This window comes from Passer domesticus, chromosome 3, assembly GCF_036417665.1.
Source record: "Passer domesticus isolate bPasDom1 chromosome 3, bPasDom1.hap1, whole genome shotgun sequence".
NCBI lineage: Eukaryota > Metazoa > Chordata > Aves > Passeriformes > Passeridae > Passer > Passer domesticus.
Window position 1 is genome coordinate 12,900,255 of NC_087476.1, and position 18,777 is coordinate 12,919,031.

Consider the following 18,777-nt stretch of genomic DNA (forward strand, 5'->3'; position numbering starts at 1 on the left):
CAGACAAAGTTTATTGGGACTGTTAAGTGTCTTGGTATATTTGGCCTTTTGTTACTCTAAGCAAACTGCTATAGACTTAGGAAAATTAAAAAAATACGTGGCAGTATATGAAATCATAATGCATCTTTACATATTTTACAGACTTCTCCTTGTAGGAGGCTGTGAAACAGATGAAGATGGAGTGTCTAAAGCAGCTGGTTGTGGAATATCTGCTTGGAGAATTCTGTCAGGCTCTCCCCATTACAAACAGGTCACTAGTTATGAAGATGATGTTAGAACAGTAAGTTTGTCTTCTCATTTTACTGGATGAATATTGTCACTGGAAGCTCAATAAGTATCTCTTTATGCAAGATGATTTAATGTGATGTTTTGCTATTTTCTAAGTTATGATACATCTGTCTAAACAGTTATCTTTTTCTCCACTGCATATGTCTGGTTTGGTTTTTTTTCTGTGGTATGATATGAACTTGAAGTTTTTAATTATCACTTGTGGTTTTAAAACCCAAAACAAGAAGAAAAGAGTCTGTAAATTTCCAAGCTACAATATTTTTTCCTCTTAGTTGTTCATTGAGATACATTACCTATCTTTGTTGGAAAAAAGTTACAGTTTATTCTTCTATTACTTCAGGACAAAAGGCAGCACACCTGAAATAAATATTGCAGTTTAATTCTGGCTCTTGATTTCTTTCGCTTCTAGTAGAAGTAAATGTTTGATTTGGTAACAGCTTGGTTATACTGAAATAAATTTACAATATTCCAGGGAAAATTCCAGTGTTTACTCTTTTATAGGTATTGCTTAGTATTGCAGGTGAGTTGTTAATTTAATTGCAAATGAGGAGTGCTTTTCTGTGACATGTCTACCTACTGAAATTGACAGAATTATACAAACTGGATTTTATTATGCTTGAATTGTTTTAAAGTAGGCAGTCTTATGGAAGTTTAAAGATAGGAACATCACAGAATAAGCTGAGTTGGAAGAGTCACGCAGAGATCATCAAGTCCAACCCCTGGCTCTGCACAGGATACTCTGAGTCACATCATGTGCCCAAGGGCTTATCCAAACACCACTTGAACTCTGTCAGGCTGGTGCTGTGACCACTTCTCTGGGGAGCCTGTTCAGTGCCCAGCCGCCCTTTGGGTGAAGAACCTTTTCCTGATATCCAGCCTAAACCTGCCCTGATGCAACTTCAGGCCATTCCCTCAGGTCCTGTCCCTTGTCACCACAGAGCAGAGATCAGTGCCTGCCCCTCCTCTTCCCCTCACAAGAAGCTGTGACTGCAGTGAGGTCTGCCCTCAGTCTCCTCCAGGCTGAACAGACCAAGAGACCTCAGCCACTCCTCACACTGCTTCTCCTCAAGGCCCTTCACCATACTTGTGGCCTTCTTTGGGCACTCTGATGACTTAACCTCTGTCATATATTGTAGCCCTGCTGACTCCTTCAACTCACTCTTGACCAGGACCCTCGAGTCCCTTTCTGGGGCACTGCTCTCCAGGCTCTGATTCCCCAGCCTGCACACAGCCAGGGTTGCCCCAGATACATAATCTGGCACTTGGCCTTGTTAAACTTCATATGGTTGGTGATTGCCCATCTCTCTAATTTGTCAAGGTCTTTCTGCAGAACCTCTAAAGGGTCTTGCAAAGTTATTTTAGTATTTTAAATATGACTTACTTTTTTGCGCATAAAACAGTGTATGAGATTGTTTTTCATTGTATGATTTGTTTCTGTTCTTACAGGCACAGAGAAGAGGATTATTAAGGATTATGAATTTAAGATTTTACAACAGACGAGGAACAGAACAGGTATTAAGATCTAGGTCTACCTCAGAAACGTATTTTACTACCACAATTGTCCATTAATTACTACCTAAGAGACTGACTGCAAGTAGGTTTTAATTTATGCAACTTAGGAATTAACATTCTATTAAATTAATCAAAAAGCTTTAGCATTCAATGGAGTTGCTTGCCACTTACTTGACTTCCTTAAAAATCGAGTTCATTTGCTGAAGCTTGAATCACTGGGTTTCAGGAATAAGTTTAGAGATGTAGAGTTCAATATTAAATGTAAACCTGATTCTAAAAAGAAGGTATAAGAAGCCACCTAATTATTTGTTAATGAATGTGATAGTCAGACCATGTTAGATGTGTTATATATTCTACAAGAAGAAAGTAGATTGTGATGATGTTTCTCAAGTATATGCCCAAGAGATAAAAAGTACAAACAAAACTCAGCCTTCTGCACTACACGTATCCCACTAGAAAATAACAAAAATATCTCAGCCCTCAATTTTCATCATGTGGGGAAGAAAAAAATGGGTGGATTCAAACTAATCATTTATGGCAATAGGACAGACATAAGGACTTTATTTTAACCATCTGAGATACTCAGGAAACATTTTGCTAAGTAGCTTCAGAAGTTTATTATGGGTCAGACTTCTACTCCCAGGATCCATGTGAACCTAATGAAACTTCTGATCAGAACCAACTTATTCTTGACAAACTCTGGGTATGGACCTTGTGTTCTCCTCTGCCATGAACGAGTCTTAAACCTTGAATGTTGTGCTGAGGTGTAGGTGTGTGCATTCTGTATTTCTAAGGTGTTGTACATGGTGCTCATTCATGGCTTTCTTCTACATGCCTTAGGAACTTCCCATGCAGTACAGCACTTCCTTTTCTTACCTCTTGTCTATTCATCATGTGGAGCCTTGGTTTGATTCCTTTTTCTATCCCCCTTTCCCTTCTTGTAAAAATATTGTTTTCCCTTTTTTTGCTTTACAAGGAAAGAACAGTAAAGAATCTGTCTACCACCTTCGTTCTGTGTCCTCCTGAGAGGAAAAATGGCTTTCTGAGTTGGAAATGACCTTCATAGATTTTTGGGATGTTATAGGTGGCTGGTTAAAAGAAGAAGTTGCCTGCTTAATTGGAAAGGGAAAACAAATCTTTCTGAATCTTTCTCAAGGGTGGAACAGGGAGAGATTTTATTTCCTTCCCTGAAAATGCTAAAGATAAAGCTGACTTAAGCTTTTTTAGCTGAAAAGCTTGTATTGCATGTAGCTGTACTAAACTTCAACTTCATTGCACTTGTCAGTGCTAAATTAATGAAGAAATATGGAAACTTATTTATCCTTGAATGTTTTGATCCAATTCCAGAGATTATGGCTTAAGTATATAGTTTTTATACATAGTGTGAAATTAAAAATTGAATTAAATTAAATTTAATTAAAATATGATGGACACAGCAGCTAGAGGGCTTGTATAAAACTGGCTATACTGGGATTTGATTCTTAGTGTTGTTAAATGACACTTAAAAAATGTGAAGTGCCAGCCTGCTGAGTTTCTCAACATCTTCTTTTGCTGTTCCCTTAAGCTGATGAGCTGTTTATGGGAGTAGCATTGCCTGCTTTGGCAAAGGACTGATTAATTTTTATAGATAACAGGGCTTGGGTGATAAATTTGAGTGTGTTAGTGGCCACCCAATATCTAAATCTCACAGCCAGAGAATTATTACTGGCTGCTGAGTAAACATTTACCTCCTTTCAAGATCTGTGATGCATACCACTGATCAGTTATCTGAACAGGTGATATATTTTACCTCTATGTTTCTGGGTCCTTAAACAGTCTTTTGTTCTTTGTCCGTTGTGCAGGCAAATTGACTTGTAAAGAGAGAAGTGCCATTAGAAGGCATGTACGATTCCTGGGCAAATTACACTTTAAAGTGCAGTACTGCAGTTGCCTAAGAATGTAGTCAGAGAATATGAATTTTTTCTAATATAAATAATTCTTAATGGGTTTTAAAAAAACCCTTAATGCTCTGCTTTTCAATTACGAACACATTTTAGGCATGGATTTAAGGAGTGCTCTCAACAGCTGCAAGCCACTGTACAACAGTAAACATTTCTTGATTGTCATTGCTTCTGTGTCATACCTAGAACTTTAAAAAGGCTAAGAAATAAAATAAAAATAATAGTAAAAAAACTCCCAAGTCCCAACAAACGCGCTGACCTGAAAAAAATACTTTTTTATCTTTCAATAATATCTACCAGTAACATTCTGTAGGAATGCTATTTAAACTTCTTAATTTATGGACGCCAACTAACTTTTCTGTGCTTCATTTATGTTGGGGTATTTCCTAAGAGGGGAAGTGCTGGCCTAAAAAAATATATTGGCTGCATACTTGGAAAAATTTAACTGTGAATCTTTAATAAAAGGTTTTTTAAAGTGAGCTAACTAAATGGAATTTTGTGAATAATGTAGTTTTTGGGAATCTGTATCCTGCTGTCTTTCATGGAAAATGAGACACTAAGAAATGAATGATCTTTCTGAAAACCTAGAATTTTGTGGGGAGAGGGGTGAATAAATGTAAAACATATTTGCAGAATTTTCATTCACTGCTAGTGTCACTACATTTGACTTTAAGTGTGTATTTAGAGTGTTTTGTGGAAATAGTGTACAGATCCAGTTGTAAATGTGCTGGATTTTGTGAATACTTAAGAAGGTATTTTGTTAGAAATATATTATGCCTCTTAAGGTGTCCAGAGCTGATGAAAAACTTAATCCAGGAGAACTTTTGTAGCCTTAAAGAAGTTAATGTACAAATGTTGAATTATTTTATCTATATAGATTTAATCTGATATTTGCTATGTTACTACTTGATCTGTTGTCACTGAAGAGGTTCTTGGGCTCTGATTCAGTGTCCTGAAATGAACAGTGTGCTCCTCCAAGTTCTCTTAATGTCTGTATTTCTTGTATCCCTTTTTTTCGTTTTCCTTTAATTTAAGAATTTGATTTGTAATAATGCCCACCTATAAGTTTGCTCCCAGGGAGGAAGAGCTGTACTAAGCTGTGGTTTGGTTATAGTCTTCCTTGAAGACTGTTAAGGAGCAGTGGGGACCAGAGAGTCAGGATAGTAGAAAACTGAGGCTGCTGAATGTTCTTTCTGTGCAGAGAACAACCTGCAGTTTTCCCTCCAAGCAGCTCTGCATTGCTGGCAGGGTGTTCTCTTAGGAATGCTGCACTTCCAGGTTTTATTTGCCCTATAACAATGTGATACAGAAGTTTATGTTCCTAAAGATTTGTTCATGCTCCTTTATGCAGGTTGTTTTTATTCTTCCATGTCACAACAGATCTATTACCTTTTTCTTTTAGAATAAGGGTTTTTTTGTATGATTTTAATTTAAGGCATGTTAACTTTTCAGAGTGGAAGATTGTACAATTTTTTGTTTTCCTAAAATAGAAAATGAGTATATATTTGGAGGATTTTTTTTTTATTCCTTGGTGTATATTTTTATTATGTTTGTTTGTTTATTTACTTGGATATCATGTTTGGCAGGATGGAGTTTTCAAGATGAATCTTTCTCCTGATGGAGCTCTTTTGGCAGCTATTCATTTCTCAGGAAAACTGACAATCTGGTCTATTCCATCTCTGAGACAACAAGGAGAATGGGACCAATCTGCTCAGGTAAGAAGAATGTGTATGTTTAGAAACTTGAATTATATATCTTACTCCTCTGAAATTGAGTTTTTATAGGAGATGAGAGGAGTTGGGGTAACTGTGTGTTAACTACATACTAGCTTCCCAGTCAGCTCCATGTTTTTCAAGAGCCCTGTACTTACATTTATTATAATCTTTCTATGTTATGCCCATAAACTGAACTTGAAAAATGAAGAAAAAGAAAGAACCAATTATATTGCAATGAATTTTTCATGAGGCATTTTGGTACCAAGTTGGTAGCACTGTTAGAATTAGACTATAATGCCATTAGACTGAAATGCAGTTAATAGAAGAGAAATGGAGGCTAATGTGGTTGAATTTGTTTCACTGGTTGAAACCAAATTCTGGATGTCTTAGTGTATTCTATTCCTCCCTCAAAATTTACCATACCTGGTTCCAGATGATGCTGTAGAATATTTTCTTAATCAATGTACTGTTAAGTCCAATGATTTTTGCAGGAATTGTTTGCAAAATGAAGTAGGGGCACATACATTAGGAGTTGCTCAGACACTGGCAAACTTTTAGTGACTTGTGTGAATTTAAACACTGGGAATTTAAAGCTAATTATTTTTCAAAGAAAAAAAAAAACACCTTTATATTAATGAGGAAATGGATTCTGAAAAGTAAAAAGTCTGCAATGATGCACACTAGTATGTGAAGTGTTCTTATTTTCCTCCCATTAATTTCTTGAGTAATAGATAAAGAAAGGCTTTTCACTTGGAGTGCTGTATGTTATGTTATAAACCTATGAGACATAAACCAATATCTGTTCCAAGCAGGGTAAACAAATGGGATGGAAATGTGATTTCAAGCTTATTTAGGAAAGCATTTTTAAATAGCAACCAAAACAAACAAAAAAACACTCAAAGAATTTCTGTTCTAGTGTTGGGTTAAGTGTTGTGTCTATATATGCATATCTGTTTATCTCTGTTTTTAATATACACTTCAGACAAATTTTGCTCAAGGATGCTTACAGTAAGTTGTATTTTTTCTTTGTTTTTAGTAATAATGAATATGTATTCTGAAGGAGCATTTAGGACTTCATTGAGTGAGGGTGATATAAAGGAATATTAAATGCTTGACTGTTCTCACAATTTTTTTTATAGGTGAAACTGGTGTCCAAGTATAATGTGTATTTTCATAATATGTGTGAAATTACCTTAGAGTGGCCTCATGTTTACTTTTAATTAGTAGACTCTCCTTTTTCTACTGAAAAATCAAGTCTGAAAAACACCTTCTGCCTTATCCAAATGCGCTTCAGTTATTTCAGCTTCCTGTACTTCCACTGAGTTGCGCTTGGGGGCAGGATTTCTGTCACTGCTAAATCCCGTTTAAAATAACAGCACTGCAACGTAATTCTAAACCTTGCAGTGCATCAGTTAGTAATGCTGCTGCTCTTCTTGCACTAGGCTTGAAAGGGGCTTTATAATTCTGAAAATAGCTGGGGAAAATACTTAGGGAACTGTGGTAGACTGTCACACAGGGCCACTACACAGACTCTTTTGGAGATTATTTTATATGCCTGCAGTCCTATGTATAGACATGAAAAGCAAACACTTGGCTTTTGATTGCTTGGAGAGCCTTTATTTCAGAAATCTTTAGGGTATGATTGCTTTTTATAGCTGGTCAGGCCATGACTTGTGGTTTTGTTTTTTTTTTTTCCTTTTAATTGTCTGTAGAAAAGTACAATGGTACTACAGCAGTTGTACGTTTATGCTTGAGAAGAGTTTGAATTTATCGAGAATTACTGAGTTTGAATTTATTTTAGTTTAAAAATGTGTGGTCAGCTACAGAGTAAATAAACGGATTCTGTGTTACAAAGATGTACTTGCTTGTAATTTTTCTTTTTTTTTTCTTTAGCCTGGCTATGATGAGCTTAACCCAGACTGGAGACTCTCTAGTGAAAAAAGAAAGAAAATAAAAGGTATGCATTACAGTTAGATCATTATTTTATGTCACTGTGCAGTTAAAAATAGTAATGCAAATACATGAGGACTGAAGTAGCTGAGTTAAATCTCAGTCAGGCTGCCAAAATAGCATGATTTGAATTTGTAGCATGGTAGAGCTAAATTAGTCACAATAGTTTTTTTTTTTTTCAGATTCTCTTTTAGAATCTTTCAGATTCTTTTTTATAGCAAAAAAGTTGATATTTCAGTTAGCACAGGATTTCATTTTTTCTTCCTGTAAATGTCTAATAAATCTTGAAAGCTACTGTAATTTGAAGATACCAGTTTAAAATTCTAAAAAACAATTCTAGAGCAATTTCCTCTAACTGGATTTACCTCATCACACTCTGTTATTTTCAGAAAGCTCAGACCAATCTGAGCAGGCATTTAGCACCTGGTTATTGCATGGCTGTTCCAAGAGTGCAGAGATCAATAGCTATTCCATGACCCATTTGGTGCTGCTTATACACATCTATATTATTAAAAAATTCCTGCTTCTTTGAAATATTTTCCTTGGAGATTCTCTCTTCGGGTTAATTCATCTGACCTTCATGGGTAGGCTGCTGGTGAAGCACTATTAAAAAGGAATAATCTGACCTGTGTCTTAGTGCTGTTTGGGGAAAGGTTGTTTTCATCAGAGGAGTGGGAAGTGATATGTGGGGAGCAAAATGAGCCCACTCTCTGATGAACATTTTATCCCAACACCCAGTTGTTGTATTCAAGACAGTGACTGAAAGTGCCACAGCTTCCATTCTCAGTCCTAGAGACTTTCTTGTTTATTTGTTTTTTTGATTTAATATTCCTAACCTCCTCTTGGAGTATGTTGATCTGTTTACTTGTCCTCAAAAACAGTGTAACCTTTTCTGATTTTCATTATTGTTAGGTTTTTTGTCATGTTGAGGATGGCCTGATAGGTAATGAAGTAGATCTTTACCATAGATGAAAAATCTTTTAGTTTTCATGCAAGTAAATCAGTTTACTGTGATTTTTTTCCACATAATTTATATGCATTATATTTGTAATTGTGACTTTTTTTTGTTCTCAACAGCTTTATTTAATACAAAAATGGTTTAGTAAAAGATAACTGATATAAAATACAGACTTAGTGAACCAAGGTTGCAAATATAACAGTAAATCTCTGTTACATTAGACCATATTTCTTCATAATGACAGTCTCCTCTGTTCTTACCTGAGGTTTAACATTGTCTTTCTTTATATGGTGCATTCTTATTTTAGATAAAGAATCCTATTACCCATTGATAGATGTAAATTGGTGGGCAGATAATTCTGTCATCCTTGCTCGCTGCTCTGGTGCATTGACTGTGTCATCAGTCAAGACATTAAGAAACCTGCTGGGAAAGACGTGTGAATGGTTTGAGAGCTCTCCTCAGGTCACTTCGGCTCACGATGGAGGATTTCTAAGTCTGGAGGTAAGGAATGTGAACAAGCAGGTATCCTTTTGGATTGCAGTGTAACAGTTTGCTTTTTTGTATGTGATCCTAAGATAGGGGGTTTAAAATAGAAGATGTTACTGCTAATAGGAAAAGTGATTCTTCTTCCTTATCTGTAGATAGGCATTGCAGGGGGATTCTGAACTTGCTGCAGCGGAACTGTTCTAAGAAAAACTTGATAAAACCATAAGTAACTTGTGGAGAGTAGAAGCAAAACTCCTGGCAAGTTGAGTCTCAATGAGAGGAAACTTGCAACAGAAAAAAATTCGTGCTGACAGTAGCCTTGCCTTGTGTGTTGATGTTCTGAAGAACACACTGCAACCATCCCTCTTCCACTTTTGAAATGCATGGCTCATAAAGAAAGAGTGAACAAGTTTTAATTAGACATGAGGAACACAGTGAAGGCAGAGCCATGAAAGAGATACTCCTTTTGTTTATTTTTAGTAGGATTCCAGAAGGGAGTAGAATGTAATAAAATTAACCAGTAATTTTCTTTTAAAACACAAAATTTTGCTTTTCTAGAGCTTATATTGAAATAGGTCTTAAACATCTTAATCAAAAGTTTAACGTTAGAATCAGAAAATCAGTACAAAGCTTGTGGGTATGTTTTTGAAAAGTTGTACTATTCTGGGAATTATATGTACAGCTAGTGAGTGGCATACCACAGCCTAAGGATGTAGTCTGAGATTGTATTGAATGGAAAACCTTGATTTGAATAGCTGAGAGTTGAAAACACTCCTGTATGCAGCAGTAAACTATAGAAAGTGTGGGACTGTTCTGCCCAGTCTTGGCTGGTGCAGGAGGTGTAGTGTAAAGGCAGGTTACTAAGAAGCATTCACTTTGGTAGGTGAGGGATGAAACCTCACATCCAGGAGACAGATGCAGTCAGGGTTTGTGGAACAGCTTAAGCAAACTGAGAAAAGGTTTAAAGGAGAGAGGGAGGAAGGATGTTGATTCTGAAATTTGAAGTGGAAGATGTACTCAGTTCTTACTAAACTAGTTAAGGTGTACTAGGTGGATGCTTCTTGTTCATGTTTTCTTGCAGTGTGAGGTGAAACTAGTTCCAAAAAGACTGCGCTTGGAGAGCAGGCCTGGTGATGAAGATGAGGGAGATGATGACTCGGACTCAGATGAGGAAACTTCTGCTAAGGACAGATACTTCAGCTACCTAAAGCAAGGCCTGTACTTTGTAACAGAAATGGAACGATTTGCTCCTCCACGGAAACGACCACGTACTATTACAAAGAATTTCCGCCTTGTCAGCTTAAGATCCACGACTCCAGAGGAACTGTACCAGAGAAAAGTAAGTCTGGAAAGAGAATCAAATCTCTTTTAATCAGCTTTATTTAGAGAGAGCTTTTTATTTTTCTTTTAATTCCTGCTGTGTTGACAAAAGGATTTAGGCGCATATTTCTGAGAGTGTGTTAACTGACAATGTGCTGTGTCGCCTGATCAAAAGGATTCTTTTTTAAAACTAGCATTATAATAACTGAAATGATGTGATGTTTCCACTGGGAGACACTGTGTATCATTGGCTTGGTTAGATTTGGACATGTACTCATGTGTTTGCATGTAGTGCAAGACTTGGCAGATAGATTGAATGAAATCGGTTTAACTTGTTGGCCCGGGAGTGGGTTAACTTACATTCACAGTCTTCTGTGAATGTCTTTGCATGTTTTTTCAAATATATGTACAGATTAGGCCTCTGAGTCATTCTTACCAAGCAAATACTGCTCTGTTTTTAGGGATCTTGGACAGACTGCTTTGTCTAGGCCATTCCAGTTGTTCTGATGGTAAACCAGCTCACTGTGTAACTGTTACAGTTCCCAGGGAGTGCTGGTGTCAGACTAAATATGATGCATAATGAATGCAATGCTACCTAAACAACATCTTCCTTTTATTTAAGGGGAAAAATCTTTGATTTTTCCAGAGGTGTCCATCAGATCTGAGTCTTACCTGTATCCTGAACCACTATCTTTCCTACTTGCTTTTGCATACCCACAGTAATTATCCCTCTACCTCTTTCAACACACAGAATTAACAAACAATTCATTGTTCAGTATGGAAAATCAGATGACTTTCATTGTCATGTGTTTGCTTTTTAGATTGATAATGAAGAATATGGGGAAGCTTTGTCTTTAGCTCAAACGTATGGCCTTGACTCTGATCTTGTATACCAAAGACAGTGGAGGAAGTCAGCTGTTAATGTTGCTTCAATTCAAGACTACTTGGTGCGTTGTGTTTTGTGATTTTTTTTTTTTTAGGCTTTCTTATCAGACTGTTATCTTTACGGAAATGGAATTTTCAATTGTGTTCTGATTTATGCAATGTAAATTGGTGGCAGTTTGAAGAATTGTTCTGAAAATTCCATTTCATGTCATGTGTAAGAGAGCAGTTTAACTGAAGGCCTGATCTAGAAACCTTGGCAGTTAATGAAAGTCTTTTGGAATGTCTTCTGTTAATAGCAACACACTTCCTGTGTGTAATCTCTTCCCCCACATGCAGCAGTACATTATTGCCTGGCAAATGAAGAATAATAATTGGAAATATCAACAGTTTAAACTTCAAGGTATTATAGAAAATAAATTAGGAAGATGAAGTTAGTATCAGTAACTGTATCACAAAGTTTGAATAAAAAAATTTACAGTGAGTTCTGCAAACTGTAACTGAGCTTTTCAGTAGAATTCAACATGGGTTTTTTGGCTTGGAAGAAAGACTTCTAACTCAGCAGAAAAATGGTGTTGAAGTTGTACAACCTCATGGTTGTGGCAAACTATCAGTAATAGAAATGTACTGTTACTATAGTATAGTAATATATAGTTTAGTATTAGAATAGTAGAAAGAGTATAGTTTAGTAATATAGGTATATTAGTGTATATATAGTAGTATATCAAGAGAAGTGTATTCTGGGTTTTCTTTTTTTCAAGTCAGATATTGACTAAATCAAAATTTAGTCATTCTGTATGTGATCTGTAATGTCAACCAAAGATCAGCAGATAAGGCAAATACATTTTGTAATTCTGGTGCCTTTTCTGCCACAGAATCTTAGTGGCATGTGAAGAGGATGGTGTTGAAAATTACTCTAGTGCTATTGTGGAATTTATATACTTGGTTTATGTATTTTACCCCCAAACCATCATATTTTATTTAGTGTAAAAAGGAGTGATGTTAATTAGAAAGTACAAATAATAACTTCTGTTCCAGTTATTGTGGAAGTTCTTCTAAATAATTCGGTATTTCCATGCCCTTTTCTGCCACATATATATTCCCCTCCTAGGGAATTGTGTTCATTGTGTTCTCATCTCTTTTGTTGGTTTACATTGTCAGTCACCAGGGGAGCTTGACATTTTCTTAAGTGGAAGAAATACATGAGGAAGAAAACTTTACTGTAATCTCTGATTCCATTGCTTTGGATTGGACCATGTAACATTGTGTCTGTGCTCTTGTTCTTGGACAGAGCAAAATCAAGAAACGTGCATGGGTTCTTCATGAGTGCTTGGAAAGAGTTCCAGAAAATGCAGATGCTGCTAAGAAGCTGCTTCAGTATGGCTTGAAAGGCACAGACTTGGAGGCTCTGGTGGCCATAGGAAAAGGAGAAGATGCTGGCAGGTTTGGGAAGAGTATTTTTTTCTTTCTTTTCTTTTTAAAGAATGGTGTATAAAGTATTTTATAGTAATTTGGTATTTTTTTTCCTGATCCACCACTAGTGAAAATATTAATAAGCTTTTGCAGGACATAAAGAAAGCTCTTTGACGCTTTGACTCAGATTATCCTATAGATGTCCATAAAGTGCCTATACATTTTATCTCTGTATTTATATAAAATACAGTGTTCATTGTAAGTACATGCCCTGTAATTTCTTCATCAGAGGGAATTTATTATGTAATATTTTACTATGAGAATCTGTTTCTCTTGTGCTTCTGAAAGCTACAACTGACCCTACAAATGTTTTTGGTTGTGTCTTAATTGTATTGATCAAGCAGAAGCAAGACACAGTAGAGACAGATCTCTTCAGTGTTCAGTTTCTGGTGAAACTGAAATAGAAATAGAAAGAGGCTGTTCTTTCTTTGCGCAGTCTTCTATTACCATTGTGTGCTGGAGAGCTGCTGCCAATCCAGCTGCTGGCTGTGGAATTTAGAAACTTCTATCAGGTTTGGTTTTGGGTTGTTTTAGGGAGGGAGTGGAAACAGGAGTTGATGTCTCTTACTGGCTTGGGAAGAATCCCTGCTTGTTTAAAACAAAAAAATTCAGTATTTTTCTATAAATGTGCCGGTTTTTAGTCAAAACATAGACAAACAGCTGTTTTAATGTCTCTTCAAAAATGATTTCATTTTTTTCCCCTTCATTGCTTAGATTGTTGATTTTGTCTTCCAGATTTATCTTACCAGGAGAAGTGGATATTGAAATTCCCTATGAAGACCTTCTGTCATCCGATGAAGAAATGGATACTAGAAAGGAAAAGGAGGCCAAGAAGCGTCAAGAGCTGCTATTATCAGTAGACTTCTCAAAGTAAATGAAATGTTAAGCCATGTTTTATTCAGAATTATAAGTTTGTAATAACTACACAGCTGCAAGAACATAATTACTTACATATATAATTCCTACTAGAAAAGTGTTTTTTTTTAATTGGCATTATATTTTATCAAAATTGGTTTACTTAATTTCTTGATATATCCCAGTGCACAAAGTCATTACAATGTGTAACCTTTGTCTTCATATGCACGTGACATAAAATATTAATGGTAAATGTGAAAATTCCTGTTCTGAACACAGGCTGACCCTGGAACAGAAGGAGCTCTGTCGCAGCAGGCTGAAGCTGTTAACTTACCTTGATCGCCTTGAGACCTATGAGGTGAGTTCTTGTACCACAGGTATTCCCACAACTTCTGCATCACATCATCTTACCCTTTTTTATTATTTATTGTGGTATTAATGTTTATGGCCTTGTTGAAAGGCTACAGTCTATCTGGAGAGAAGTAAGGCGTTCAAGTGACTGTTTCTTCTGCTTCACTGTCTCAAAAGGATGGTTTCTAATCTTGAGAGGTGCAGTTGGGCAAAAGCCTGCTTTGAACATCCTGTGTCTGCAGGGAATTGAGTTATGCAACTGCATGGGATGTAGAGTTCAGCCAGGATTACTGTGATATCCCTGTCAGTCAAATTGACAAGTTCTGTGCAGGTTCTCTAACAAACCTTTTTCTTCCATGAGCTTACAAAAGTGAAAGTTTTTGGAATGTCAAACTGTTTTACTAAGTTTTTAAGTTTGCAGTTGGCAATGCACACACTCCCATTTTACCATATCCCTGTAATTAATTATGTCTAAACCTTGATTAAAATAAGGCAGAAAATTGTCTTAGCTTATCAACCAAAAATGCATCTGTTTTTTCCATACTGAAACAAAAAACCCAGCATACTTTTCAGCATATATCTCATGCTTACTCATCCCAGGATAAAAAGATGTGTGGACTTTTTGATGCTTTTGTAAGTCTTCTGTGTATAAAAAGCAGTCTTTTATTGTTTTTTTTTTTTAAGGAAATCCTTGGAGGGCCTCATGCAACTGAGCATTATGATGGAGAATTCTTTAAGAAGTTCAGAAATCAGAATATTGTACTTTCAGCAAGAACTTATGCTCGGGTATTAATATTTATGTTGCTAGAATCCAATGTTGTTTTGATATTGCTCTTTGCACTCAAGTGCTTTTTCCTTCTCCCTTTGAACTGGGTTGAATCTCAATGGAAATTTAAGAGGTGGTGTCTTTGTTTGATATTAAATAAATAAATGCTGTGACCCTGACCTTGTTTTTTTTGTTGCTAAAGAAAATTTAAAAAGGAACTGTTTGTTTTATGACCTAAACTTTCTTGCTCATTTTCAGTCTAAATCAGTCTTAAGCTCTGCAACTTACTGTTCTGTTCTTCAGGAAAGCAATGTCAGAGCCCTGGAAATTTTGTTCACTTTCCATGGATCAGCTTTACTTCCACACAGACAGGCGATTCTCTCCAATTTCCCAGAGACTACTTCACCACACGAGTATGCTTTGCTGTTACCTGAAGCTTGGTAAGGGTCCATCAATAGATACTAACTCAGAGAGAGAAGGTTTTTAGCTTAATACATAAATTAGTTTCCATGTATGGCAGTCTGCTATTGGTTATTGTCTGGAATCAAAAGAGCAGTTTTGTCTGTGCGGGTTTGACTTTACCAGTCATCACTTTCTGCTTTACTTTGTGCCATTTGTGGCACACACACTTTGTGCCACTTTCTGCTTTACACTGTGCCATCCTTTTGGTCATTAAGAGGAAAGTAGGGATCTTAGAGGTTCTTTGCTCTGTTACATACCTAAGAGGGAACACGGACTTTTCCGACCTGAAACTGCCCAGTTTTTCACAGGTGTAGTGCAGGTCTTTAACTGGTTTGTGGTAACAGCCAGTGTTAGGAAATGAATAATACAAATGTTTAGGTCCCTGGAACCAAATACATTTTTCTGGATTTGTTTTGTGAAGTAATTTAACACTTAAGCAGTCAGACACTTCAGAATCATTAATCTTCTTGGTACTGATTCTTGCTCAACTTGGTAAGGTAGAATTACGAAAAGCTTTAAATACAATTTTCTTACTATTTCATTTCAGGATAAAAGGTTATTTTGCTGTAAATTTCATCTAAATTTTTCTAAGACAGTGTAGCCATGATATTTTAGTGAAAAATCCCCTGCTAGGATTTTTCCTGTCCTGAGGAGCGGAGAGCCTCAGGAAAGAAATGTAAACAATAACTGTCTGCTGCTGTGGAGTGCCACAGGTGAATCTTCCATTGGTCCATGTGGACTGTTTTCAATTAGTGACCAATCACAGCCACCTGTGCCAAGGCTGGGAGCAGTCACAAGATTTTGTTATTCATTCCTATTCTATTCTTGTCTTTGTAGCCTTCTGATCTTTCTCTGTCTGTTCTTTTAGTATAGTTTTAATGTAGTATTTTAATATAATACATAACATAATAAATCAGCCTTCTGATGAAAATAGAGTCAAACCTCGTGTCCTCACACAAGGGGTTGCTTAAACAAGAAGACAGTCTTCCTTGAACATCATAATTAAGTTCTGTATATTAATTAGAAGAATTTTTTGCTTTTAGAGTGTTTCTTTTCAACACTTCAGTCATGAAGCATATTGTTCAGTCCTCAAAAAGATGGACAGATTTCATTATTTGGTATTTTATAATAGGACTTTGAAGCTTACTTAAGAGGGGAAGTTTTTGCAGGAACTAATATAATTTTTTTTGTAGTCTTCCATAATTATAGTTAAGCTTTTCACTTCAAGGTTTTGCCAGTCCCATTTGGGCAATTCTCCTTTTACAATAGGGTTTTTCAATTCATCAAGTTATTCCCCTGAAACTTTTCCTAATTGAAAATACTTACCAGTTTTGTTGTCCCTGAAGAGAAAGAACAGTCTTTATTTCATGATAGCTAATGGTTCCCTTTTTATTCGTTGGTAGTATTAGCAACACATTTAGTGATTTAGTTAAGGTATTAAAACACTTGTTTTATTCTTTTCTTTAAGGTAAAAGTTAGGACCATGAAGAGAAATTATTGAAGTGTTTATAAAATTGGTAAAACATATTCCAATTTTTCTCTTTTTTAAGGTTTAGAATGTGAAACATAGGGAAGAATGGTCATATTAAATATGGTTATGATCCATTGTTGGTCATAAATGGGGTCCTTGTGTTTCTGAAGGGCTATTTGTTCTTGGTTTTGTTTTTTTGGGTTTTTTTTTTTTTTTACTTTGGTTTGTTTACAAAACTGACTTATGTGCCAAGAGACAAGATGACAGCTAAAATAAAACATTTCACTCTAGTGATCTAGTAATAAAGATGTGGAGTTATGGGGTAAGAACTTAGTTTTGTCTGCTACTGAAAAAAGAAAGTATATTTTGAATCTTTCTTGTCATAGCGGACAGAACTTTACAGTGCTAGGATCAGGTACGTACAGATCTGCCCTTTTTATCCCCCACATTGCAGAACAGACAATACTGTGTGTCTTTTGAAGTTTTTGTCTTTGGATAACTACAAAATGAGGATGAGATTGACACAAATACCATATCCTTATAAAACCAAAAATACACTGAATATTTGATACAACCTTTTTCTAAAACTGTCTCTCTGTTGCAAAACTGGTTGTTCACATAATGCTAAATATACTCCCTAAATCAATATTTTAGTAATGTAATTAAATATGTACTGATGACAATATCTATTAATGAGATTAATATACTGATGAAAGATTTAAGTTGTATAAAGTAAAATTTTCTTACTCTTTTAAGGAGACTTCTGGCAATTCTTGTTTCATGTGAATCAAAGAGAATTGAAGTTCTTACTCATTTTTTTGTGACTTTATTGTCCTTGTAGCTCTGCTGGTTGTTTTTTAGGGAGTTTGTTAGTATGGTAAAATTACTGACATTCTGTAGAATAGATTGTCATTGTTATGAAATGTCATTTCAGTAAGTGTGCTGTCTCGTTTTCTTTGTATTAGAAGAGAGTATGTTTCTGTAAATTAACTGATTGAGCAAGATTATGATACAATTTATTAATTCCCACAGAACATTAAAAAGTTGTAAGTAGTTACTGTAACTAATATGCTTCTGAAGAAAAGAAAAATTTTGTAAAAATATAAACCCAGTGTTTTAATTGGTAGAAAAAATGTTGCAGCATTACCACATAGTCTCTTTACCTTCTGTAGCTTGTAATTTCAGGGGTCTGAGGACAAGGAGTGAATCAATCTCTGTTGATGAACTTTGACTTTAGGCAAATAGATTCTGAATCAGGAAAGGACTGTCTGGTTTTCCTTTTGAAATTTCACACTGTTGCAGTTGGGAAATAGGGTGTATCCTTCAGGAAGTGAGGTTTTTTCCTTTCAGTTGCAAAAAAGGCTGCTCTCTAGTGATTTCTTTTAGATCCTTGTTTTTTTTTCTAAAAATTTTTGATTGCAATATCTGCACCAGCAGATTTCAGTAGGGTATTTGGTGCATGTGATGAGACCACTGACACAGATCAGATGATGGCATTGCCTGTTCAAGAGTGCAGCCTGATCCAGTGGCCCTGCTTAAACAGCACCTTTTTCATGCCTTGTTGATGCCTTTCTTTCTCAGTTTCCTGCAGCTCAGACCCCCTGCTGATCAGAAACTATTTTGGTGGAGGTGTCTTCTACGCCTTCATATATGGCTCTGTGTGTCTGTGTAGGATGAAGTTCTGTTTTGAATTTACCATATTGTATCTGTGTACATTGCACACTTCAAACAAGTTGATTCCCAGCTGGAGCTCTGTGAGATGACACTCATCCCTGTGGCAGTTCACTACATTGCTCGATGCTCACTTAGTTCTTCCATCTCTTGGGCAATCTGGCAGAAGCAACACATGAGATTGTGTAGTAGGTGCTGCCTTGTTGGTGCATGGAGCAGGTGAAGTGGGTAAACAGGCATCCCCAGCTACAGCCAGGGTAAGAGCACTGAAACAGCTGCTTGCTGTGCACCCCCACCAACATGAATATACATTCAAGTGCTATATATGAAGAACTTCCTAACCTCTAAGAAATGTTTTTGTAATGCTTCTGTTACAGCTGTTCATCTGCGTCCTCCAGTTCAGCTGCCAATGGTAAATTCTAAGTATCTCCTGAAAGAAAGGCTCCTTTGGTTAGAGCTTTCTGTAGGCATAAAGCAGGTGTTTTTGTTGTACTTGAACATGTGATTTACGTTAGGATGGCATTTAAAGGGCAGTGTCACAAAAATTTGAGGTCTTGTCAGTCAAGGAAGAGCTGGCATAACAAGTGGAGAAAAAAAGGAGATTTTTTTTCGCTTTTGTGACAAATTATTAGGAAATATATACATTTTTTTCCTGTATCTTCTTGTAAAAAGTCTCA

General features: G+C 36.1%; 1 protein-coding gene across 2 annotated transcripts in view; it reads left to right on the top strand.

Annotated features, from left to right (window-relative positions):
• The window catches only part of NBAS (NBAS subunit of NRZ tethering complex), a 160,080-nt gene that overhangs the window by 14,777 nt on the left and 126,526 nt on the right, over positions 1–18,777 (top strand). For both annotated transcript variants that reach the window (XM_064411911.1, XM_064411912.1), the window contains exons 10-21: positions 142–280; positions 1,735–1,800; positions 5,327–5,455; positions 7,349–7,412; positions 8,671–8,864; positions 9,931–10,188; positions 10,991–11,116; positions 12,343–12,494; positions 13,260–13,394; positions 13,659–13,737; positions 14,415–14,516; positions 14,800–14,936. In XM_064411911.1, the coding sequence (XP_064267981.1) occupies positions 142–280; positions 1,735–1,800; positions 5,327–5,455; positions 7,349–7,412; positions 8,671–8,864; positions 9,931–10,188; positions 10,991–11,116; positions 12,343–12,494; positions 13,260–13,394; positions 13,659–13,737; positions 14,415–14,516; positions 14,800–14,936 (1,581 nt within the window). The remainder of the gene's footprint in view (positions 1–141; positions 281–1,734; positions 1,801–5,326; positions 5,456–7,348; positions 7,413–8,670; positions 8,865–9,930; positions 10,189–10,990; positions 11,117–12,342; positions 12,495–13,259; positions 13,395–13,658; positions 13,738–14,414; positions 14,517–14,799; positions 14,937–18,777) is intronic.